Source organism: Leopardus geoffroyi, chromosome C2 (assembly GCF_018350155.1).
Source record: "Leopardus geoffroyi isolate Oge1 chromosome C2, O.geoffroyi_Oge1_pat1.0, whole genome shotgun sequence".
NCBI classification, from domain to species: domain Eukaryota; kingdom Metazoa; phylum Chordata; class Mammalia; order Carnivora; family Felidae; genus Leopardus; species Leopardus geoffroyi.
In genome coordinates, this window is record NC_059333.1 from 6,244,557 (window position 1) to 6,266,309 (window position 21,753).

Genomic DNA, 21,753 nt, shown 5'->3' on the forward strand with positions numbered 1-21,753 from the left:
GGGATCCCAGGGGAGAAATTCTAGGCCTTGCTTTTCAAAACCCTGGGCTAACAGAGGTGATCCCTAAAAAAGGGGGGCTTGGACCTTGGGTTCAGAGTGGGGTTGACAGAAGCAGGCAGGCTGAAGACAGAGGGACAAGAGGAGGGACACTCGGCGCCCAGGACAGCAGCCATCCTGCGTCAGAGGCATGTCCGCCCGCGTCCAGCCGGGGCAGAGGGCCCGACCCAGCCGAGGGGCCAGCACTCAGTAGCTGCAACGGACAGCAGGGAAGCCATGTGTCAGCGCAACCACCACAAAGGACCAGAGCCCTCTCCCCGTCCCACTGTGACTCAGGGGTGACCTAAGTCCCTGCAAAGCCCCTCACCCCAGCTGAAGTTCCTGCCAGCGTTCCAGATGGTTTTCAACAGAGCCAGAGTTTTATCTAAACAAGCACTGGGGGCGCCTGGGTGGCTCAGTGGGTTAAGCGTCCGACTCTTCATTCCAGCTCAGGTCATGATCCTTAGGGTTGTGAGATCGAGCCCCCTCTGTCGGGCTCTGCACTGAGCATGCAGCCTGCTTGGGATTCCCTCTCCCTCTCTCTCTGCCCCTCCCCTGCTCCTGAAGGTACGCTCTCTCTCTCTCTCTCTCTCAAAATAAATAAACATTAAAAAAAAAAAAGTTAAAAAAGCATTGGCTTTTTCTGAGCTGTAATAGCTAAAAGAACCTACTAGATTCATATACTGAAAAAAAATTGACAATAAATTTCATATATTGAAAAAAAAAAAGAACCTACTAGAATATGTCTAGTACTTTGAAAATCAATGTTTAAAGGGTAAAACACAACAATCTAATTGGCTTTTCTGTTTGTTACAAATTAGTTTATCCAAGCCTGAGTGCACTTCAGGCAAAAAGATGTTATGTCAAACAGCCTGGATGGCCTTCCCAGCTTAACCTTTAAAAACAAACCCCAAAACCACTAAAACAGATGGGAGGTTCTTTAAGTACAAAATACAGGCATTCTAAGTATCAGATAGTTGTGTCTCCTTTTTAAATTTCAATCCAGGGGCACCTGGGTGGCTCAGTCAGTTAAGCATCAGACTTCGGCTCAGGTCACGATCTTTCAGTCTGTGAGTTCGAGCCCCGCATCGGGCTCTGTGCTGACAGGTCAGAGCCTGGAGCCTGCTTTGGATTCTGTGTCTCCCTCTCTCTCTGCCCCTCCCCTGCTCATGCTCTGTTTCTCTCAAAAATATATAAAACATTAGAAAAAATTTTAATTTCAATCCATTTTCTTATATATTCAATCCCAGAGCTAATCACGTTATTGTGTCATTTGTAATGCTTACTGACAAATCATGGGTTCTTTTTTTTTTTTATTTAACTGAATTAAAATGAGTCACACAGCATGGATCACTTGTCAAATGGGAAAATGTCAGAATCTGTCCTTATGTAGACTAAATGTTATTAAAGAGTTGAAAAGTGAGTTTGATAATTAACGTGACTAATACAATCATCTAAAATTAAAATGTTTTTTACTTAGTGTTTTCTTCATTGTAGCACAGGCAAAAATGACAGAAATGATTTTTTTAAATTCCTGTCAGGATTCACAAGATTGCAATTTACTTTGTAAAGGGCTCACAATTAAAAAAAAAAAAAAAAAAAAAAAAGTAATAAAGAGAACTCCCAGGCCAGATGGCTTAGTACCTCACTAAATAGTACCTGGGAAGCTAAAGCAGACCCATCCTTGGGGCGCCTGGGTGGCTCAATTGGTTAAACATCCGACTTCACTCAGGTCATGATCTCACAGTTCGTGAGTTCAAGCCCCACGTCAGGCTCTGTGCTGACAGCTTGGAGCCTGGAGCCTTGGAGCTTCAGATTCTGTGTCTCCCTCACCTGCTCACGCTCTGTCTCTCTCTGTCTCTCAAACATAAATAAACATTAAAAAAAATTTTTTTTGTAATTAAAAAAAAAAATAAAGCAGACCCATCCTTGCTGTAGAAACCAGGGTCTGGTTATGAAAATGCTACCTTCCTCTAGGTCCCCAGGAGAAAGGGATTACGGTATAAAGTGTCTTATCTTTGTCTTACAAGAAGCAAACTGAATTTCCAAGTGTACATCAATAATACTGTAGGAGTGCATTAGGCAATTCCTGTAAAGCCCGAATTATAAAAACATGGATTTTCAAATTTCAAGGTAACGAAATGGTCACTATATATAACTTAACATTTATTATTTCTGAATTACATAGGCTGCTGTCAAACCCCATCTAACTTCTAGGTCAGGATTAAAGGTTTTATCTTTCTTCCAAACAAAAGACTTCAAAGAGTCTTAAGTAATCAACACTTTGAAATAGCAATCTTTAATATGAGGAATTTACTGACCTGGCCCCTCCCAAACTTAAATTCCTTAAGATAACAACAAATTGATGCCCCCTCCCAACCCAGTCTTCCATAGCCTGCTTCCCTAGTGTCCTTCCTAACCACATTCCATCTGCTGGGAATGGGAGTCCAACACCTCTCCCAGAATCAGTAAGTAGGTAAAAATGCAAACCATCAGTACTCAGTCAACAGTTTTTGTTACAAGTGGCCCAATGCGTTTACACCACGGAGACTCTAGAAGGAGGCCAGCAACCCCCCCAGTCAGCTCCCCGTGCACCGGGGTCTCCCCTTACCTGGGTTCCCAGGTACATTTTCAGAATTCCTTGACTAAGTAGCCCATCTGATCCCCCTTTATCTCTGCTTGGCCATTCTAGAACCACAGTCTCCCCTTCCCTCCCATACACCCCCCTGCCCTGCCCCTTTTTCTGTGACCCCCTGACTGAGACCCCCTTTAGAATTAGATCACAGGCCTTGAAGCAGGTCACATTCCCATGACTGCATCAGAACTGGATGGCCTTCCTGCCCCAAGGCCCCTTCTCTATCCTCAGCTCCTGTGGGCTTCCCACAAAATGCCCCCACCCCCTTACCTCTGTGTCCCTAGTAGGCAGTGCTGTTGGTGGGTGTTTGCTGGGAATCTGTCATTACTCATGACCAAGGAATAAGGTCCCTTGTTCTACAGAGAACTTGAACCAAACCCAACCCTAACATCACAACTAAGATAACTGAAGCCTTGTCTAGCCTGTCCCTCCAGGCCTGGGTTCAGGGTCCCTCCCCCACTTCCTTTTAGCCCTCTGCCTTGACCACAGTCATTAACACTTCCTCCTGCTTCCTCCCTGGCTAAACCCTCAGCCCCGGCTTCCGTGCTCACTTTTGTGTGCCCAGAAAGATTCCTGGCACCCGGGAGGAGCTCAGAAAAAGCTTGATGAACCGAATCCAGTGAAATGATGGTGAAAAAAAAAAAAAGACACTCACATTCTTCTCTGGAGATTCAGCGAGGTTACCCGATTCCTCATTGTCCTCTTTTTGTGCCTCATTTTCTCCACTTTCTTCAGCCTTCTCTGTTGCCTGGTCATAAAGCAAACCCATGGTATCACTAACCTTAGATAAGCTTTCAAGGGAAAACCAAGCCGCACATGCTTTGGTTTTCTTATTTGGATAATAAGTAAACACAGTATATAAGCAAAGCAAACACAGACTTATTTATCAGGTCACCTAGCTACTACAATTTAGGATCCACAACCCCCAATATTGCTCACTGCACCTGCTGTTCTAAGTCAATAGACCTGATTCATATGCCTGGTAGAGTAACAGATTCACTAACGAGGAGCTATAATCCACCCATTTAAGGCTTATGAAGGGAACTCCAAAGGATTCAATGTTTAGGTAGAGTTGTTTTCTGTTGCTTGAGTAGAGGCAGGCTTTATAATTTTAGAGAGTAAAAAAGATGATAGAGGGTAAATAGATGATAGACAGACAGATAGATAGATAGAGACAGAAAATGAGTAAATGGATGGATGGATGGATGGATGGATGATGGATGATGATAACTGATAGATACATAGATAAATAGATAGTCTATCTATGTAGAGGAGAATGACAGAAAAATGAGAACTATAGACGTTCTAAGCAAGCTGGTCTGAGGGAAGATGGTTCAAGACCCCAACTCTTACCTCTGTGGCGCTCTGCACCTCTCCCACGACATCACCGTTGGGAAGGGAAGATGCTTCCTCGGATGATTTCGTCACCTGTGTCATATAAATTGAGACTGTCTGAGAATTTTCTTGAGGATAATAGCTTGCATTTTAACACCTTTTAACTATTCAAATTATGTTTGTCTTCAGCCCTCATTTTATCGTTACAACAACACTGTAGCCTGATAAGGAGCATGGTCATTACCATTCACACTCTAGAGAAAGAAAGTCAGGGCAGAAAGCGTTACATTGCAAGTTCAGGGTGGAGCTAGGTCTACACGTACTAATTTATGTTCTTTGAACTTATCCACAGTTCCCTGTCTTCTAAAAGTTATTTTTCTCATCACAATAAAAAAACTGTATAACTGTGTGAGGTAGTGGATGTCAACTAAACTTATTGAAGTAATCATTTCACAACATACACACACATCAGATCCTTACGTTGTACACCTGAAACCAATACGATGTTCCATGTAAATTATATCTCAATAAAATTGGGGGAAAAATCAGTTACTTTCATTACAAAGGCACTTAAACCATAGACACACCCTCCAGTAACATGTTCCTATGATAATCAATACTAAACTGTGATACATACCTAAATCTATCCTAATACATATCTAGAGGCTATTTTTTTTTTTGGTTGGTTGCTATTTTTGTTTTATTTTTGTGTTTTTTAAAACAGACATGGGAACACAGAGTATAACTTGATTGTTTATTTTAATATATCATGGACACTTGTCCAGGTTAATTCAGATGGTTCTAACTTCGTATTTTTAGCATCTGCTGCATATTACATATATAATTTATCCAAATATTTCCCAGATGATGGTTGTTCAAAATGTTTACATATATTTGTGCTTCTACAAACAACACTATACTAAGCTGAACAGTGGGTTTTTTTTTTAGATTTATTTCCAAAATAAGAAATTGTAGCAATTCATATTCCATAGTAAATATATGAATGTCCTCTTTTCCTTTATCATGAAGATAGAGGCCATGAAGGCCAATGAAGATGATCTCTGTTTTTGATCTCTGCCAAAGTGTTAGGGAGAAAATGGAATTTCATTTTTGTTTTCATTTACAGTTTCCTAATTACTAGAAGAGAAAAGCATATTTTTCACAAGTTTTAGCCACTTACTTTTCCTGTTCAGATACTTGCCTTCATATGTTTTGCTCCTTTTTACTTGAGTTGTTTGTCTTGTCAATTTCTAGAGGTTCTTTAGATAATAGAAATATTAGCTCTTTGTCAGGTTACGACTTTTATTTTTAGTCTATAAAGTTTTACAAGTTTGGGGTTTTTTAATTCTTAGCCTTTTATAAAAAAATAAATTTATCTAATTTTTATTCTCTGAAATGCAGCACTATTATTTTACATGAGTTATTAACATTTGGAGGCCTAATCCATCTAGAATTTTATTTTGTATATAATGTAAATTAGGGCTCTGTTTTCATCCAGAAAAACAGCAAAATATGTCTGCATTATTTATATACCATCATTTTCCCATTTAACTAAGATGTTTTTGTCATTTGTTAAGTTTTATGTATATATTTGGATCTGTTAATACACAATTCTATATATGAACATATAGGCATATCCATGAATGTATTTATCAGTTCCCATGCCAATATACTGCTTTTATCAGTGTAGCTTTTAAGATTCAGAAAGGCAAGGTGCTACACAAAGTCTTTGTAAAAATTTTCTTGGCTCTTCTCAGACATTTATTATTCCAATAAATTTTAAGGTCATTTTTCCTAGTGTCAAATTTTTAAAAAATAAGCTTTTGTTTAAAAGGGCACTACATATTTATTAGTTTAGAAATTTTTCAGTTCTTTTTGTAAAGTCATCCTACCCAGAGACACTGTAGGGCTATTACTTTAGTAGCTGTGGGCGTCCTTCAGAGTAAAATTATGTTCTTTATAACATGAAGCCCTGTATGCTTCTTCATAAATTTATTCCTAAATCATTCACAGAGTTTTATCACCACTGTGAAGATTTGATTTTTACACTGTAACTTCCTATCCATTATTGTTGATATAAATGAAAACTCCCACTAATTTTTTTTAATGTTTAATGTTTTTAATGTTTTGAGAGAGAGAGAGAGAGAGAGAGAGAGAGAGAGACAGAACGTGAGCAGGGGAGGGACAGAGAGGGAGGGAGACACAGAATCTGAAGCAGGCTCCAGGCTCGGAGCTGTCAGCACAGAGCCCAATGCGGGGCTCGAACTCACAGATTGCGAGATCATGACCTGGGCTGAAGTCGGACACTCAACCGACTGAGCCACCCAGGTGCCCCGAAAAAACTCCTAATTTTTTAGTGTTTTTCTTTTATCCAGAAATTTAATAAACTCATATTAATTTTAATAGATTTTATTGGCGTTTCTTGAGATTTGCAGGTGTACAGTTGCATCATATAAAAATAAAGATAATTTTGGGGGCGCCTGGGTGGCTCAAAAAAATTTAATAAAGATAATTTTTAAATTTCTTACATATTACATATACAAGACATTTTCTTTCTTTTACATTACTATAATAAATACAGTTTCTAAAACAAAGTTTAATAATAATACAGTGATGACAGGCATGTCTGTTTTGCTTCTAATTGTAAAAGAACTGATTTCAACATTTCATGATTCATTGTGGCACAGTTGCCTTTTGATAATTGGTTTTTATCATGGTTAATTAGTTTCTTTCTATTTATATTTTAATCCATTTTAATTTTAACTAGGAATATTTGAAGAATTGTATCAAATCTCTTCTTTGTACTTATGGAATCATATAGGCTTTCTCCATTAATCAGTTCTGTGTAATTAATTATGTTAATAGAATAAATTCTGCTTTGCATTATACATTTGCTAACATTTTTAGACTTTTCCCCTCAGTATTTATAACAGGAATTGATCTACGTATAATGGAAAGTATTCTAAGTAATATGTCAACTGGTGAGGGCTTTTATCTATTTCATTTCTCTGTTAAAATTATATATAATCAAATTACATATGTGTACATTCAAATTACATTTCTTCAAATCACATATAAATTATATATATGTACCTATGCACATGTCCATAGGCACACAGACACATACTTTCTCCTTCTTTTGTATTTATTTTGGTTGTTCTTTTTTTGTTTTTTTTTTAATGTTTATTTATTTTTGAGAGAGAGAGAGAGACAGAGCATGAGCAGGCGAGGGGCAGAGATGGGGAGACACAGAATCTGAAGCAGGCTCCAGGCTCTGAGCTGTCAGCACAGAGCCCAACACAGGGCTCGAACCCACTATGAGATCATCACCAACTGAGCCATCCAGGTGCCCCTGGTTTTTCTTTTTATTGGTTAATACCGCCTACTTTTTAATTTTATTTTCCTGTTGTTACTTTTTTTTAGAGAGAGAGAGAAGGTGCGCGCGCGCGCGCGCGCACACACACACACACACACACACACACACACACACACACAAGAAAGGGAGGGGCAGAGAGAGGGAGAGAGAATCCCAAGCAGGTTCTGTGCTGTCGGTGCAGAGCCCGACTCAGGGCTCCATCTCACAAACTGAGATCATGAGCTGAGTCGAAATCAAAAGTCAGATGCATAGCTGACCAAGCCACCCAGGCACCCCTCCTGTTGTTAATTTTTAAGTTGAATATTTATTTTACTAAGCTTTTACCCTGGTTTTGTAGAGTGTTTAAAGTTAACAATTTCACTCTGTACAGAGATCTGGCTATATATTGGGGTTTGGGTATGAAATAATCTCTCTTGCTTATTACTTGATGATCTGTAATATCAGTGCTAAATTTTTTTTGGATACGGAGTTATTTGAAATGGTATACTGTACGTTTATTTCTTAATTTTTTACAATATTTTTCTTTCAGATTGTGATTCTGTAGTTGGGATAAGAATGCAGTCTGTAAAGGGGCACCTGGGTGGCTCAGTCGGTTAAGTGTCCAACTTCAGCTCAGGTCATGACCTCACAGTTCATGAGTTCGAGCCCAGCGTCGGGCTCTGTATGGACAGCTCAGAGCCTGGAGCCTGCTTTGGATTCTGTGTCTCCCTCTCTCTCTGCCCCACCCCTCTCATGCTTTGTCTCTCTCTCTCTCTCTCTCAAAAGTAAATACTTAAAAAATTAAAAAATAATAAAATAAAAAGGGCTTTCCAAAAGCCATTAAAAAAAAAGAACGTAGTCTGTAAAATCATCCCTTTTGAAATTTACAAAGGTTTTCTTTGTGACCTGGTGTATGATAGCTATGGAAATTGTTTTAGGAAGCACAAGGGAAGAATATATTTTATTAATATCTATCTAACATACTGGTATTACTGTGGATGTATATCCTATACATATGTATTAAATGAAGTTTCTAATTATAGTTGTGTGCATGCTTAAAATAGTGTCTGATAAGTAACAAGTACAACATATTTATTGAAAAATATTTTTAACGAGTTTTCATTATATTTCTAGGAGTTTTTGATTGATGTGCTTGACTGCTGTTTAGCATGATCCATAAAGATACATGACTACTATATTTTCTTCATAGATTTTTATCATTTTTCATTATATAATATCTTTTTCACCTAGTTAAAGCTTTTGGCCTTGAATTCCTCTTTATCTGATATTAATGCCACTCCAGCTCTCTTGTTGTTTGTATGTGCCTGCTCATCCCTTTATTTCAATTTTTTCTTTGAATGATTGTTTTATTATGCTCTTATATATAACATACGGCTCAATCTTTGTTAAAACCCAATTTCACTGTCAATCCCAATTCCATTATAGCCAAGTGATCTCCTTTTAAACCCAACCCTCCAACAGATAAGGACTATAAATTCTGAGTTTAAAAGATAAAACAAAACAAAACAAAACAAAACAGGGGTGTCTGGCTGGCTCAGTCAGTAGAGCACGCAACTCTTGATCTCAAGGTCATGAGTTGAAGCCCCACGTTGGGTGTGGAGCCTACTTAAAACAAACGAACAAACAGAACAAAAGGAAAAATAGGAAAACGAACCAAAGTAAGAAGATTCAAGAGGGAGTTGATACTTAACATGATAAAAATTATTTGCATGTTCATGTTGATAGCAGTATTATTCATAACAGCCAAGAGGTAGAAACAATCCAAATGTCCATCCGTGAATGAATGAATAAACAAACAGTGGTATATACGTCCAAGGGAGTATCATGAAGCCTTAAAAAGAAAAGTTATCCTGTCACGGGCCACAGCACCGAGCAACCCTGATCGCATGATGCTAAATGAAATAAGCCGCTCACAAAAAGACAAATGTTTTTGATTCTACTTATATGACATACCTAAAATAGTCAAATTTATAGAAACAGAAAGTGAAATGCTGGTGACCAGGGACTGGGGAGGGGAGGAAATTGGGAGTTGCAGGAGTAGGAAGTTCTGCAAAGTGAAAAAGTTCTGGAGATCTTTTGCACAGCATTGTGAATCTACTTAACATTACGGAACTGTACACTTAAAAATGGTTAAAGGGGTGCCTGGGTGGCTCAGTCTGTTAGGCATCCGACTTCACCTCAGGTCATGATCTCGCAGTTTGTGAGTTCGAGCCCTGCGTCGGGCTCTGTGCTGACAGCTCAGAGCCTGGGGCTTGCTTCAGATTCTGTGTCTCCTTCTCTCTCTGCCCCTTCCCCGCTTGTGCTCTGTCTCTCTCTATCAAAAATAAATAAATCTAAAAAAAAATTTTTTTTTAATTAAAAAAAAATGGTTAAAATGGTTTAAAAAAAATAGATGAGGGCCGCCTGGGTGGCTCAGTCTGTTAAACAGTCAACTCTGGCTCAGGTCATGATCTCATGGTTCATGAGTTCGAGCCCTGCGTTGGGCTCTGTGCTGACAGGGAGGAGACTCCTTCTCTTCTCTGTGCCTCCCCCTGCTTGATCTCAATCTCTCTTTCAAAATAAAGAAATAAAATTTTAAAAAAATAAAAAAGATGAGAATGACACTGAGTGAGTTACTGTTTTCAGGGCTTTTAAGTCTGACAATAAGCAAATGTTACGGGGGAAATAAAACCACAACAAAAAACCTCAGGATTTCTTGCCTGAAGAATCAGAAAGCAGAACTTGGGGCAACCACAGCTACCAGGAAATGAGGACAGAATACTGGACGGGAGAGAGGGAGCCCCAAATTCTGTATATAAACTCTGCAAAATCTCCAGTTGAGCCCCTAACCATGCATGCATGGGACTGATTTGGCTAAAATAAAAATAACTCAGCTGAGATCTGAGCTGCTACTAGAAACATAGAGTTTGCGATCTGAGTCCCACAGATTAAGTGTATGCTGGAATAAAATCATCAACATTTTTCAGAGGAATGTAACAAAATACAGTCTGCACAACACAACATTCACAATGTCCCAGACACAATCCAAAATACTTGACATAAAAAGAACAAGGAAATTATGACCCCTCCTCAAGAGAAAAAAAAAAAAAACAGTAAGTGGAAACCCTCTGTGGAAGGACCCAGAGGTTGGAATTAGCAGACGAGGATGTCAAAGCAATCATTCTACCCGTGGTCAAAGAAGTAAAGGAAAACATGCTTGCAATGATAAGACGATTGAAAAGTGTTCATTGGCAGAGAAATGAAAATAATAAAAATCAAACGGGTGGAACATTTTGGAACTGAAAAAGGATAATGTCTGAAGTAAAAAGCTCACTAGACTAGATGCAGAATGTAGAAGGAAGATGACAGAGGAAAAAATAAGTGAATATAAAAGATAAGATCAACAGAAATCGTCTAATCTGGAGACACCTTGGTGGCTCAGTTGGTTGAGCACCTGAATCTTGACTTCAGCTCAGGTCATGATCCCAGGGTCGTGGGATCGAGCCCCAAGTTGGGCTTTGCACTGAGTGTGGAGCCTGCTTAAGATTCTCTCTCCCCCCACTTCTCCCCCTCCCCCAACTCACTCTAAAATGTAAATGAATGAATGAATGAATGAATAAGGAAAGAGAGAAAGAAAGAAAGAAAGAAAGAAAGAAAGAAAGAAAGATAAAGAGATCATCTAATTTGAAGATCAGAGAGAAACAGATATTTTAAAAATGAAAAAAGGGGGCGCCTGAGTGGCTCAGTCGGTTAAGCGTCCGACTTCGGCTCAGGTCATGATCTCACAGTTCGTGAGTTCGAGCCCCGCGTCGGGCTCTGTGCTGACAGCTCAGAGCCTGGAGCCTGCTTCACATTCTGTGTCTCCCTCTCTCTCTGCCCCTTCCCTGCTCATGCTGTGTCTCTCTCTGTCTCAAAAATAAATAAACATTAAAAAAAATGAAAAAAGCCCCAGGGAAGTATGGAATAATAACAAAAGTTTTCATATGTATGTAATTAGTGTTCCAGGAGGAGAAATGACAGCAAATGGGGCAGAAATAATATTTGAAAGTATAATGGCTAAAATGTTCCTGAATTTGGTGAAAGACACATTTTTACAGAGTCCAGAATCTCAGCAAACCCCAATAAAGATAAGTACAAAGAAAATCATTTTTAGGCACATCATAATCAAATGGCTGAAAACCAATGCGAAAGAGAAATCTTGAAAGCGACCAGAGAAAAATAACATATCACATACAGAGAACAAGGATTCAAATAATCTGCAATGTCTCATCAGAAGTATAGAGACCAGAGGTAGCTGGGTGGCTCGGTCAGTTAAGCGTATTACTCTGACTCAGGTAATAACCTCACCATTCATGGGTTTGAGCCCCGCATCAAGCTCTGCACAAATGGTGTGTGCACTTGGGATGCTCCCTCCCTCTCTCTGTCCCTCCTTTGTTTGCACTCTCTCTCTCTCAAAATAAATAAACTTAAGAAAAAAAAAGTAGAGACCACAAGACAAAAGCAAAAAACACATATAAAGTGCTGAAAGAGGGGTGCTTGGGTGGCTCAGTCAGTTGAGCATCCAACTCCTGGTTTCAACTTGTCATGATCCTGCGGTTGGTGAGATTAGGTCCCACATCAGGCTCTGCGCTGAAAATGCAGAGCCTGCTTGGGATTCTCTCCCTCTCTCTGCTCCTCCCCTGAGTGCTCTCTCTCTCTCTCTCTTTCTCTCTCAAAGTGCTGAAAGAAAAAAACTGTCAACTAAGAATTCTACACTTATTAAAAACATTCTTCAAGAATGAAAGCCAAGGGGCACCTGGGCAGCTCAGTCGGTTAAGCGTCCAACTTCGGCTCAGGTCATGATTTCACAGTTTGTGAGTTCAAGCCCTGCATCCAGCTCTGTGTTGACAGCTTGGAGTCTGGAGCCTGCTTTGGATTCCGTGTCTCCCTCCCTCTTTGCCCCTCCCCTGCTCGCACTCTGTCTCTCTCTCTCTCTCTCTCAAAAATAAATACATATTTTTTTAATTAAAAAAAAAAAAGAATGAAAGCTAAGACATCTTCAGTTAAAAAATAGAAAAGAAAAAAAGGAAAGAAACACTAAGAGAGGGTGCCTGGGTGGCTCAGTCAGTTAAGCATCTGACTCTTGGTTTCAGTTTAGGTCATAATCTCACAGTTCATGGGATCGAGCCCCAAATGGGGCTCTGTGCCAACAGCATGGAGCTTGCCTGTTTGGGATTCTCTTTCTCCCAATCTCTCTCTGCCCCTCCCTCGCTCACATGCACTCTCTTTCTCTCAAAGTAAATAAAGACACTTAAACACACACACACACACACACACACACACACACACACACACACACACACAAAGAAAACTCATTGCCAGCAAACATGCACTCTAGAACAATGCACCAGGCTAAAGTACATTCTTGGGGCCAAAATGGCACTAGATGGAAATTTGACTCTTCAGGAAGAATAAAAAGCATTAGAAAAATTTTTTTAAAGTCTAGGTAAATAGAAAAGATTCTTCTTCCTCTTGCTTTCTTTAAAATACATAGGACTGTTTGATGCAAAAATTACAATATCACAGAGTTGATATACACACAAGTGTAATACACATGCTAAGACAGCATAAAGGATGAGGCTAGTAAATGCACATACATGACTGCAATGCTTCCACATATTATAAAGTGTTGCAATACTAACTCTAACTAAACTGTGAAATGCTAAGAATATACACTACAATCACTAGAGCAGTCAGCACACAGTAGTTCAAAGACGTACAGCCAAAAATCCAATAGGTAAATTGAAAGGGAATTCTAAAATACACTCAAATAACCCGAAAGAAAGCAAAATGACATCAAACTAAGGAATGAAAGGGAACAAATAATAAAACTAATAGTAATAATCTAAACAAAACCAATTCAATGATTACTTAAAAATTAATGGACTAAATGGTGCCACCACAGAGACTGTCAGAATGAATGAAAATGCACAAGCATCAATTCTACCTTGTCTACAAAGACACACCATAAAAATAAAAGCACAGGTAGGTTGAAAGTAAATGGACGGTAAGAGATACACCACGCGAACCGCAAGCAGAAGTCTGGAGTGGACTTAATATCATGATGAAAAAACAGAAAGACAAAGAGAGTTACCAGAGACTGAAGAAGGGACCTCTGAAGTTGATAAAAATGTCAATCCATTAGGAAGTCATAACACTCATCAGTATGAATGCGCCTAACCACCGAGTTATGAACGATACAGAGCATAAATTGGCAGGATTAAAGGGAGGAGCAGACAACTCACAATCGTAGTTGGAGATCTTTTTTTTTTTTTTTCTTTAATTAAATTCGAGTTAGTTAACATACAGTGTAGTCTTGGTTTCAGGAATAGAACCATATAACCATATCACTTACATATGACACCCAGTGCTCATCCCAACAAGTGCCCTCCTTAATTCCCATCCCCCATCTAGCCCATCCCCCACCCACCTCTGCCATATTAATTCACTCTTCATCTGTCTTTTCCACTCTATTCCTTTCATTACTTTCCTGGCTTCAGTTTCTTCATTCTGTCTTCCTCAGCTCTGCCCTCGACCTTGTTCATCTAACGGTTCTGAAGTGGTTTTTTTCACTGCTGCTTAGTTTCCTATCCATAAAACTTAAAGCTCCCTGTTAATTTATCACAATTATGTGATATAAAGGACCCCCATCAAAATGGCTTACCTGCCTTCCTCCAATTAAAGCGACATTTGCAGAACACCTGCATTTCCTTTCTTTTCTCCATACTTCCACCCACTATAGATACTCTCACGTAAGTCCATCTTTACATAGTCCCTTCCACAACTCCTGGATTCTTCTGAGATAGTTTAAATTTCCTGATGTCACTATCATTACAGTGTCTTCCCTTACAGAAGTGGCTCACAAACTAGTAGTTTGGCTTAACTGATCTTGGAGGTAGCCTGGATTCAAACAGCATTGACAGCTCTCCGGTGCTCCTGAAGGGCAGCCCTAACCCCGCCCCCTGGGGAGGAGCCGCTCCCGGCCCCGCCCCCAGCTCGCGCCCCGCCCCGCCCGGGGACAGGCACCTCTGCTGACCACTGATCACTGCAGGGCTAAAGGCCGGGTGCAGCTGGGGCACAGGGTCCCCGCTTCCGGCCTGCTCTCCATCACTCCCCGGCCTCCCCAACCCCAGGCTGAAATACACCTCCTGGGGGCCCCTCCCACCTGGGCAGGGCCCTGGGCCCTCGTTTCCCCCTTCACATCAGCCCTTTGCTCGCCACCGCCACCTTCGGGCGCGCCTCCCCGCTTCCCGGTCCGCAGACGGCTCCGCTCCGGGCTCCCGCGCTCAGGGGACCAGGGGCTCCAGCATCTTCACCTGGCGGGCCCTCCCGCGTGCCCTTCACAATTCCTTCTCTTCCATCAGGACTTCTGTTCTTCCTGGAACCCCCGTGTGTTCGCAGGTCGGGCCTCCTGCGTCCGAATTCCAGACTCCTGGCTCCCACGCATGGTGTCTCCTTCACGGTTCTATTTCCTGCTCCGTGTATTTCCCCCTGCGGAGCCCCTGGACCACCATCGGGCCTCCCCTGCGTCCACGCTGTCGTTCACCTTGCAGTGTCAGGTCAGGAAGTCCCAGAACATGTGCTTGTGCCGCAGACTCGGGCCTCACACGGCTCCCCGCCCCCGAGGTTTCTCGGCGTCTCCTTCGGTGGAAGGCGCCCCAGTCACCTGGTCTCCTGCTCTTCCTCCCGCAGGTCACCGGGAAATGCCTCGCTGGCTGAGATATTGTTGCCGGGACTCAAAACTGCTTTCGATGGGAGCTCACCGATCATGCCAGAAAACGGGTATCAAAACTTTCATCACACATCATTTGGAGCCCAAAATGACACGATGCAGTTGCGTCATCTGTGTGTCATTCATCAGACGGGGGCGTGTCCCAAGAGCAAAGCCACCTTCCCAAAGAGGACGTGGCCTGACTTGGCCAGAGGGTCTGGAAGGCTCTTCTGAGCAATGTGGGTGTTGCTGTTGGGAGTGTTAGAGCCTCCCTGGGATACAGGATTCTGACGCCCAGTCGTCCCCCCCACTGCGGTGTATGAACAGTGCTCTAAGGTGGGCATGGCTGTCTTCCTCTCCACCAGCTAGAGGCAATCTAATTATATATATAAGTGGATGTTTGCTGTTGATAGTTTAGTAATATTCCCGTGCCTGAAATAATGTATCAAAGACACTGATTCCTAGTGCTTCTTTTCCTGACATTTGACAACCGTGGTATAGGTTATCAATCATAACTTCAGTAGTTTGCTTTAAATCCTAACTTGATCAAATCTTTACTTCTTTCATTTCAATCTAGCATATTCTGGAACAGTAGTTTTCAGTTGGGTATTCCCATCACCTACTCATATAGTTTTATTAATATATAGGTGTTTAGGATCCACTCCAGACCTACTGAATGTCCTTACTGAATATTATTGATATATTCCTACCATATATGGTAAGAATGTGCTTGGCATTCGTGGTATATTTCATGGCACATATGCTGGGTATATTCGTGGTCTAGTATGTTTCTGGGTAATTGTGTTATATCAAGAGTTTTCCTCAGGGCGCCAGGGTGGCTCAGTCGTTAAGCATCTGACTTTGGCTCAGGTCATGATCTCACGGTTCATGAGTTCAAGTCTCACATCGGGTGAGCATGAGCCCCACGTGGGGTGAGCTCAAGCCCCACTTTGGGTAAAAAGCATGAGCTCCCCTTCAGGGGAGCCCTGCTTCTCACTCCCTCTCTCTATATCTGTCTTTGTCCCTCCTGGGAATCTGTCTCTCTCTCTCTCTCTCTCTCTCTCTGCCCTTTGCTCACTTGCAACCTCTCTCTAAAAAAAAAACAAAAACAAAAACTGGCACAAAAACAGACACTCAGATCAATGGAGCAGAATAAAGAACCCAGAAATGGACCCACAAATGTATGGCCAACTAATCTTTGACAGAGCAGGAAAGAATATTGAATGGAATAAAGATAGTCTCTTCAGCAAATGGTGGGAAAACTGGACTGAAACATGCAGAAAAATGAACCTGGACCACTTTCTTACACCATACACAAAAATTAACCAAAATGGATGCAAGACCTAAACGTAAGACAGGAAGCCATCAAAATCCTCGAGGAGAAAGCAGGCAAAAACCTCTTTGATCTTGGCCATGGCAACTTCTTACTCAACACGTCTCTGGAGGCAAGAGAAGCAAAAGCAAAAATGAACTACTGGGACCTCACCAAATAAAAAGCTTTTGCACAGAGAAGGAAACAATCAGCAAAACTAAAAGGCAACCGATGGAATGGGAGAAGATATTTACAAATGACATATCAGATAAAGGGTTATTATCCAAAATCTATAAAGAACTTATCAAATTCAACACCCAAAAAACAAATAATCCAGTGAAGAAATGGGCAAAAGACATAAATAGACACTTCTCCAAAGACATCCAGATGGCCAACTGACACATTAAAAAATGCTCAACATCACTCATCATCAGGGAAATACCAATCAAAACCACAATGAGATACCACCTCACACCTGTCAGAATGGCTAACATCAACAACTCAGGCAACAACAGATGTTGGTTGGCGAGGATGTGGAGAAAGAGGATCTCTTTTGCATTGTTGGTGGCAGTGCAAGCTGGCGCAGCCACTCTGGAAAACAGTATGGAGGTTCCTCAAAAAACTAAAAATAGAACTACCCTATGACCCAGCAATTGCACTACTAGGCATTTATCCAAGCGATACAGGTGTGCTGTTTCGAAGGGACACATGCACCCCCATGTTTATAGCAGCACTATCAACAATAGCCAAAATATGGAAAGAGCCCAAATGTCCATCGATGGATGAATGGATAAAGAAGATGTGGTATATATATATACAGTGGTGTATTACTCGGCAATCAAAAAGAATGAAACCTTGCCATTTGCGACTATGTGGATGGAACTGGAAGGTATTATTAAGCTGAGTAAAATTAGAGAAAGACAAATATCATATGACTTCACTCATATGAGGAACTTAAGATACAAAACAGATGAATATAAGGGAAGGGAAGCAAAAATAATATAAAAACAGGGAGGAAGACAAGTCATAAGAGACTCTTAAATATAGAAAACAAACAGGGTTGCTGGAGGGGTTGTGGGAGGGGGGATGGGCTAAATGGGTAAGGGGCCTTAAGGAATCTACTCCTGAAATCATTGTTGCACCATATGCTAACTAACTTGGATGCATATTAAATAAATAAATAAATAAATGAAAAATTAATTAATTAAATAAAAATGTTTTTAAAGTTTTCCGCTATTCATCCATTTTTACAAATAAAATATAATGTTTGCTATCTTCTTTGAAAATAGGTTTAGTGATTGTGTTTATAGATACTTTGTCTAAAACTTTTTGGATTGACTTTATTATTTTGTTTTGCACGCCACAGAAACAACCAAATGTTCATACCGGGCCATTATTCTTGTTATAATTCCCATAAAATCTTTCACCTTTGAAAATTATCAGTTATAAAATTAACCACAGTTATTTTAAGTCTTTTGTCATCATCCGCAGAGATTTTTCTTAGCTTGTTTTATTTGGATGCTTCCCTGAAAGCTTTTCCAGTCCATGGGGAGCCAGAATGCCTCACCTGCCACACAGAATGACCCAGAGCCCCATGGAAAAGGATTATATGGCAGGTGCTTTCTCAGATAGGCTTCTGATGGCAACGCTCAAAGATCACTGATACCATACCAGTGGACTGAGTCAGGATTTCCAGAATTTCACTTGAGAAGCAGATGGGTTCATGAAACTACCTACCGCAGGTCCAGTGGAACAAGAATTAATTACATAGACCTGAATGAATCAGTAATGGATGAGGACAGGTTTTGTTTAGAATACTGTTGACGTTATTTTAATGTCCTATTTTCTGGACATATGAGGAAACCCTCTGTCTTTCCTCTTAAGCTTTTTATAAATCTCAACAATGTAGGAGGCTCTATTTTTGTAAGTTGAAATGAGACATTTGTAAGTGATACTCTCTCTGCCTGACTCCTCCAGAATTCGAAGATTCTTGTTAAGTCTTTCCATGTTTCAGGGCAATATAGTTATTTGCCTGGGTTCAGTAAGAATGTGTATTCCTTGGGGCACCTGGGGGGCTCAGTCAGTTGAGCATCCGACTTCGGCTCAGGTCATGATCTCCCAGTTGACAAGTTCGAGCCCCGCGTCAGGCTCTGTGCGGACAGCTCGGAGCCTGGAGCCTGCTTGGGATTCTGGGTCTCTCTCTCTCTCTGCCCCTCCCCCGCTCATGCTCTGTCTCTCTGTCTCAAAAATAAAATAAACATTAAAAAAAAAAGAAGAAGGATGTGTATTCCTTATTGCCAGGGCATTAACTGGAAACTGGTTATGCAATCAAAGCCTTGCCTGGAGTGTGGTATTAAGAATGATGCTCATTTAATCAGATATGACCAGATGGCTTTAAAGAACTAAAGTTGCCTTAATGGATCCAGTGCTCACTTGCAAGGCCCTCTTGGGGAAAATGACCTGCTGCTCCCGCCTTAGACAAGAACAATATTCTAAAAGCAAAAATGTGGTGTATAATACTTAATATTTTATAAGCATACATTTTCTATGTCATTGTCAAGGTGTCTATTTTTAGAGCTAGATTAATTTCCTTGCTGCTACTTCTCCACAGTGTTGTTTACTACAAAATGACACTGTGACAAATAATATCATTTCCATAAATCATGAAGTGTCTGTCTTCCCAAAGGACACCTGAAGGACTTTCTCCATGTGTGCATGCATAAACACCTATAAAGCCAAGCAATGCTGGGGCGCCTGGGTGGCGCAGTCGGTTAAGCGTCCGACTTCAGCCAGGTCACGATCTCGCGGTCTGTGAGTTCGAGCCCCGCGTCGGGCTCTGGGCTGATGGCTCGGAGCCTGGAGCCTGTTTCCGATTCTGTGTCTCCCTCTCTCTCTGCCCCTCGCCCGTTCGTGCTCTGTCTCTCTCTGTCCCAAAAATAAATAAACGTTGAAAAAAAAAAAAAAAAATTTAAAGCCAAGCAATGCTGACACCACCATGCTAGCACAGTCTATGCCGCTAGTGAGTGGAGTATCTGTAAACCCTGTGGGCTTCAAGTCCCTCCTCTGGAAGAAAAGAATCTGGACTGGATGGTCTCTTAGCTCTCACTACGCTGGGTTTTATAATGCCATGGCCATCCCTTTATTCTCCTTAAAGAGAATTTCAGGGGCACCTGGGTGGCTCAGTCGGCTAAGTGTCCGACTTCAGCTCAGGTCACGATCTCGCAGTTCGTGGGTTCGAGCCCCGCGTCAGGCTGTGTGCTGACAGCTCAGAGCCTGGAGCCTGTTTCAGATTCTGTGTCTCCCTCTCTCTCACTGACCCGCCCCCATTCATGCTCTATCTCTCTCTGTCTCAAAAATAAATAAACGTTAAAAAAAAATTAAAAAAAAAAAAAGAGAATTTCATGTAACATGACAGTATTTAAGCACAAATCAAGGCAGGATTTAAAAATTAAGATTAGACATTTTTTTAAATGGGACAAGATAAAACACAGCAGAGGCTGAAACAGATTTACATACGTTAGTGTAGATACATCTCAAAGCATAATGTTGTTTTTTTAAAGAGCCAGCTATAGAACATTCTAAAAAAGGTGATACTGATTAGGCATTAAAAATACAAAACATATGTACTGCTTATGCAGATAAATATACAGTTTTTACATATAGTTTTATATATAATTTTTTTAAAATGCATGATGTTTGTGGTCTCCAGGGAAGGAAGGAAGCAAAGTGACCTCATAGTTTCTCTACAAGTTTTTTAACCAAAGCAATATGTTACGCATTCATTTTGGAGAGGCACGTACATGAATATTTAAATGAGTCCCTAGGTTAGTGGCTGCTAAACAGAAGTGTGCATCAGATTCAACCAAAGAACTTTTTTTTTAACTTTTTTTAAATGTTTATTTTTGAGAGAGAGAGATACAGACAGACAGAGGGCAAGCAGGGGAGGGGCAGAGAAAGAGGGAGACACAGAATCCAAAGGAGGGTCCAGACTCCAAGCTGTCAGCACAGAGCTTGACACAGGGCTCAAACTCATGAATCGTGAGATCATGACCTGAGCCGAAATCAGATGCTTAACCGACTAAGCCACCCAGGCACCCCTAAATCAAAGAACTTTTTAAAAATGGAGATCCTTCGGCCTCTCCCCAGCAATTCAGGATCAGTGGGTCTGAAGCAGAACTCAGGTACCTGGATTTTTAAACCTATACAAGTGATTCTCTTGCATAGCAGCCTATACTAAAAAATAGCACTATTTAAAATAAAATTAAACAAAAGATGGTCGTAAGAGCATTACTCATAATAGCCCCAAAATGAAAACAATTCAAGTGTCTATCAACTGGTGAATGGATAAAGAGAATTAGTCTATTCACAAAATAAAATGTTATCTGCATAAAAAAGAAGTCCTGTTATATACCAGAAAATGGATGTACCTTGATAACATTATGCTAAGTTAAAGAAGACAGGCACAAAAAACAGAATGTTGTGTGATTCCATTTACACAAAAGGCCCAGAAGAGGAAAATCTACATAGAAAAAAGTATATTTGTGGTTCTTTAGTGCTGACAGAATGGGTAGTTTTGGCGGGGGGGGGGGGGGGGGGGGGGGGGGGGCGGATAACAGCTAGTGGAGATTGGGGTTTTTGGGGAGTGATTGATGAAAATGTTCTGGAAGTAGATCGTGGTGATGTGATGGTTGCACAACTCTGTGAATATACTAAAAAGCCATTAATTGCATACTTTCACTGGGTGAATTGTGTAGTATATGAATTACATCTCAGTATAGTGTTTTTAAAAAGACAATCAAAAATTAGACATTTAATTTCATTATATAACTGAAATAAATTAGATAGAATTAACTGACATATGGAAAGAACTTAATAGAAGAATAGAGGATGATACTTTATGAGAAGATTGGGGTCATTAAAAATGACAGGCAGTTTCTAGTTATTTGTGGGAAATTAAATGCAGCTACTTGCCTTGGCTCCTTCCCGGAACCCCACTGACATGATAGCAAAGACATTTTCAGGGCACCTGGATGGCTCAGCATGTTAACAACCAACGCTAGATTTCGGCTCAGATTCATGATCTCATAGTCATGAGATTGAGCCCCTCATCAAGTTCTGCAATGAGTGTGGAGTCTGCTCAGGATTCTCTCTCTCTCTCCCTCTGCCCCTCCCCAGCTTGCACTCACTCTCTCTCTCTCTCTCAAAATAAATAAAATAAACATTTTTTTTAAAAAAGACATTTTCTTTTATTTAAAAAAACTTTTTTTAATGTTTATTTATTTTTGAGACAGAGAGAGACAGAGCATGAACGGGGGAGGGTCAGAGAGACA

At 40.7% G+C, this 21,753-nt stretch overlaps 1 protein-coding gene across 2 annotated transcripts in view; it reads right to left on the reverse strand.

Moving 5' to 3' along the window:
* The window catches only part of LOC123610569 (SH3 domain-binding glutamic acid-rich protein-like), a 58,641-nt gene that overhangs the window by 12,640 nt on the left and 24,248 nt on the right, over positions 1-21,753 (reverse strand). For both annotated transcript variants that reach the window (XM_045501355.1, XM_045501356.1), the window contains 2 exons: positions 4,025-4,099; positions 3,327-3,419 (listed from right to left, as the gene is read on the reverse strand). In XM_045501355.1, coding sequence (XP_045357311.1) covers positions 3,327-3,419; positions 4,025-4,099 — 168 coding nt within the window. The remainder of the gene's footprint in view (positions 1-3,326; positions 3,420-4,024; positions 4,100-21,753) is intronic.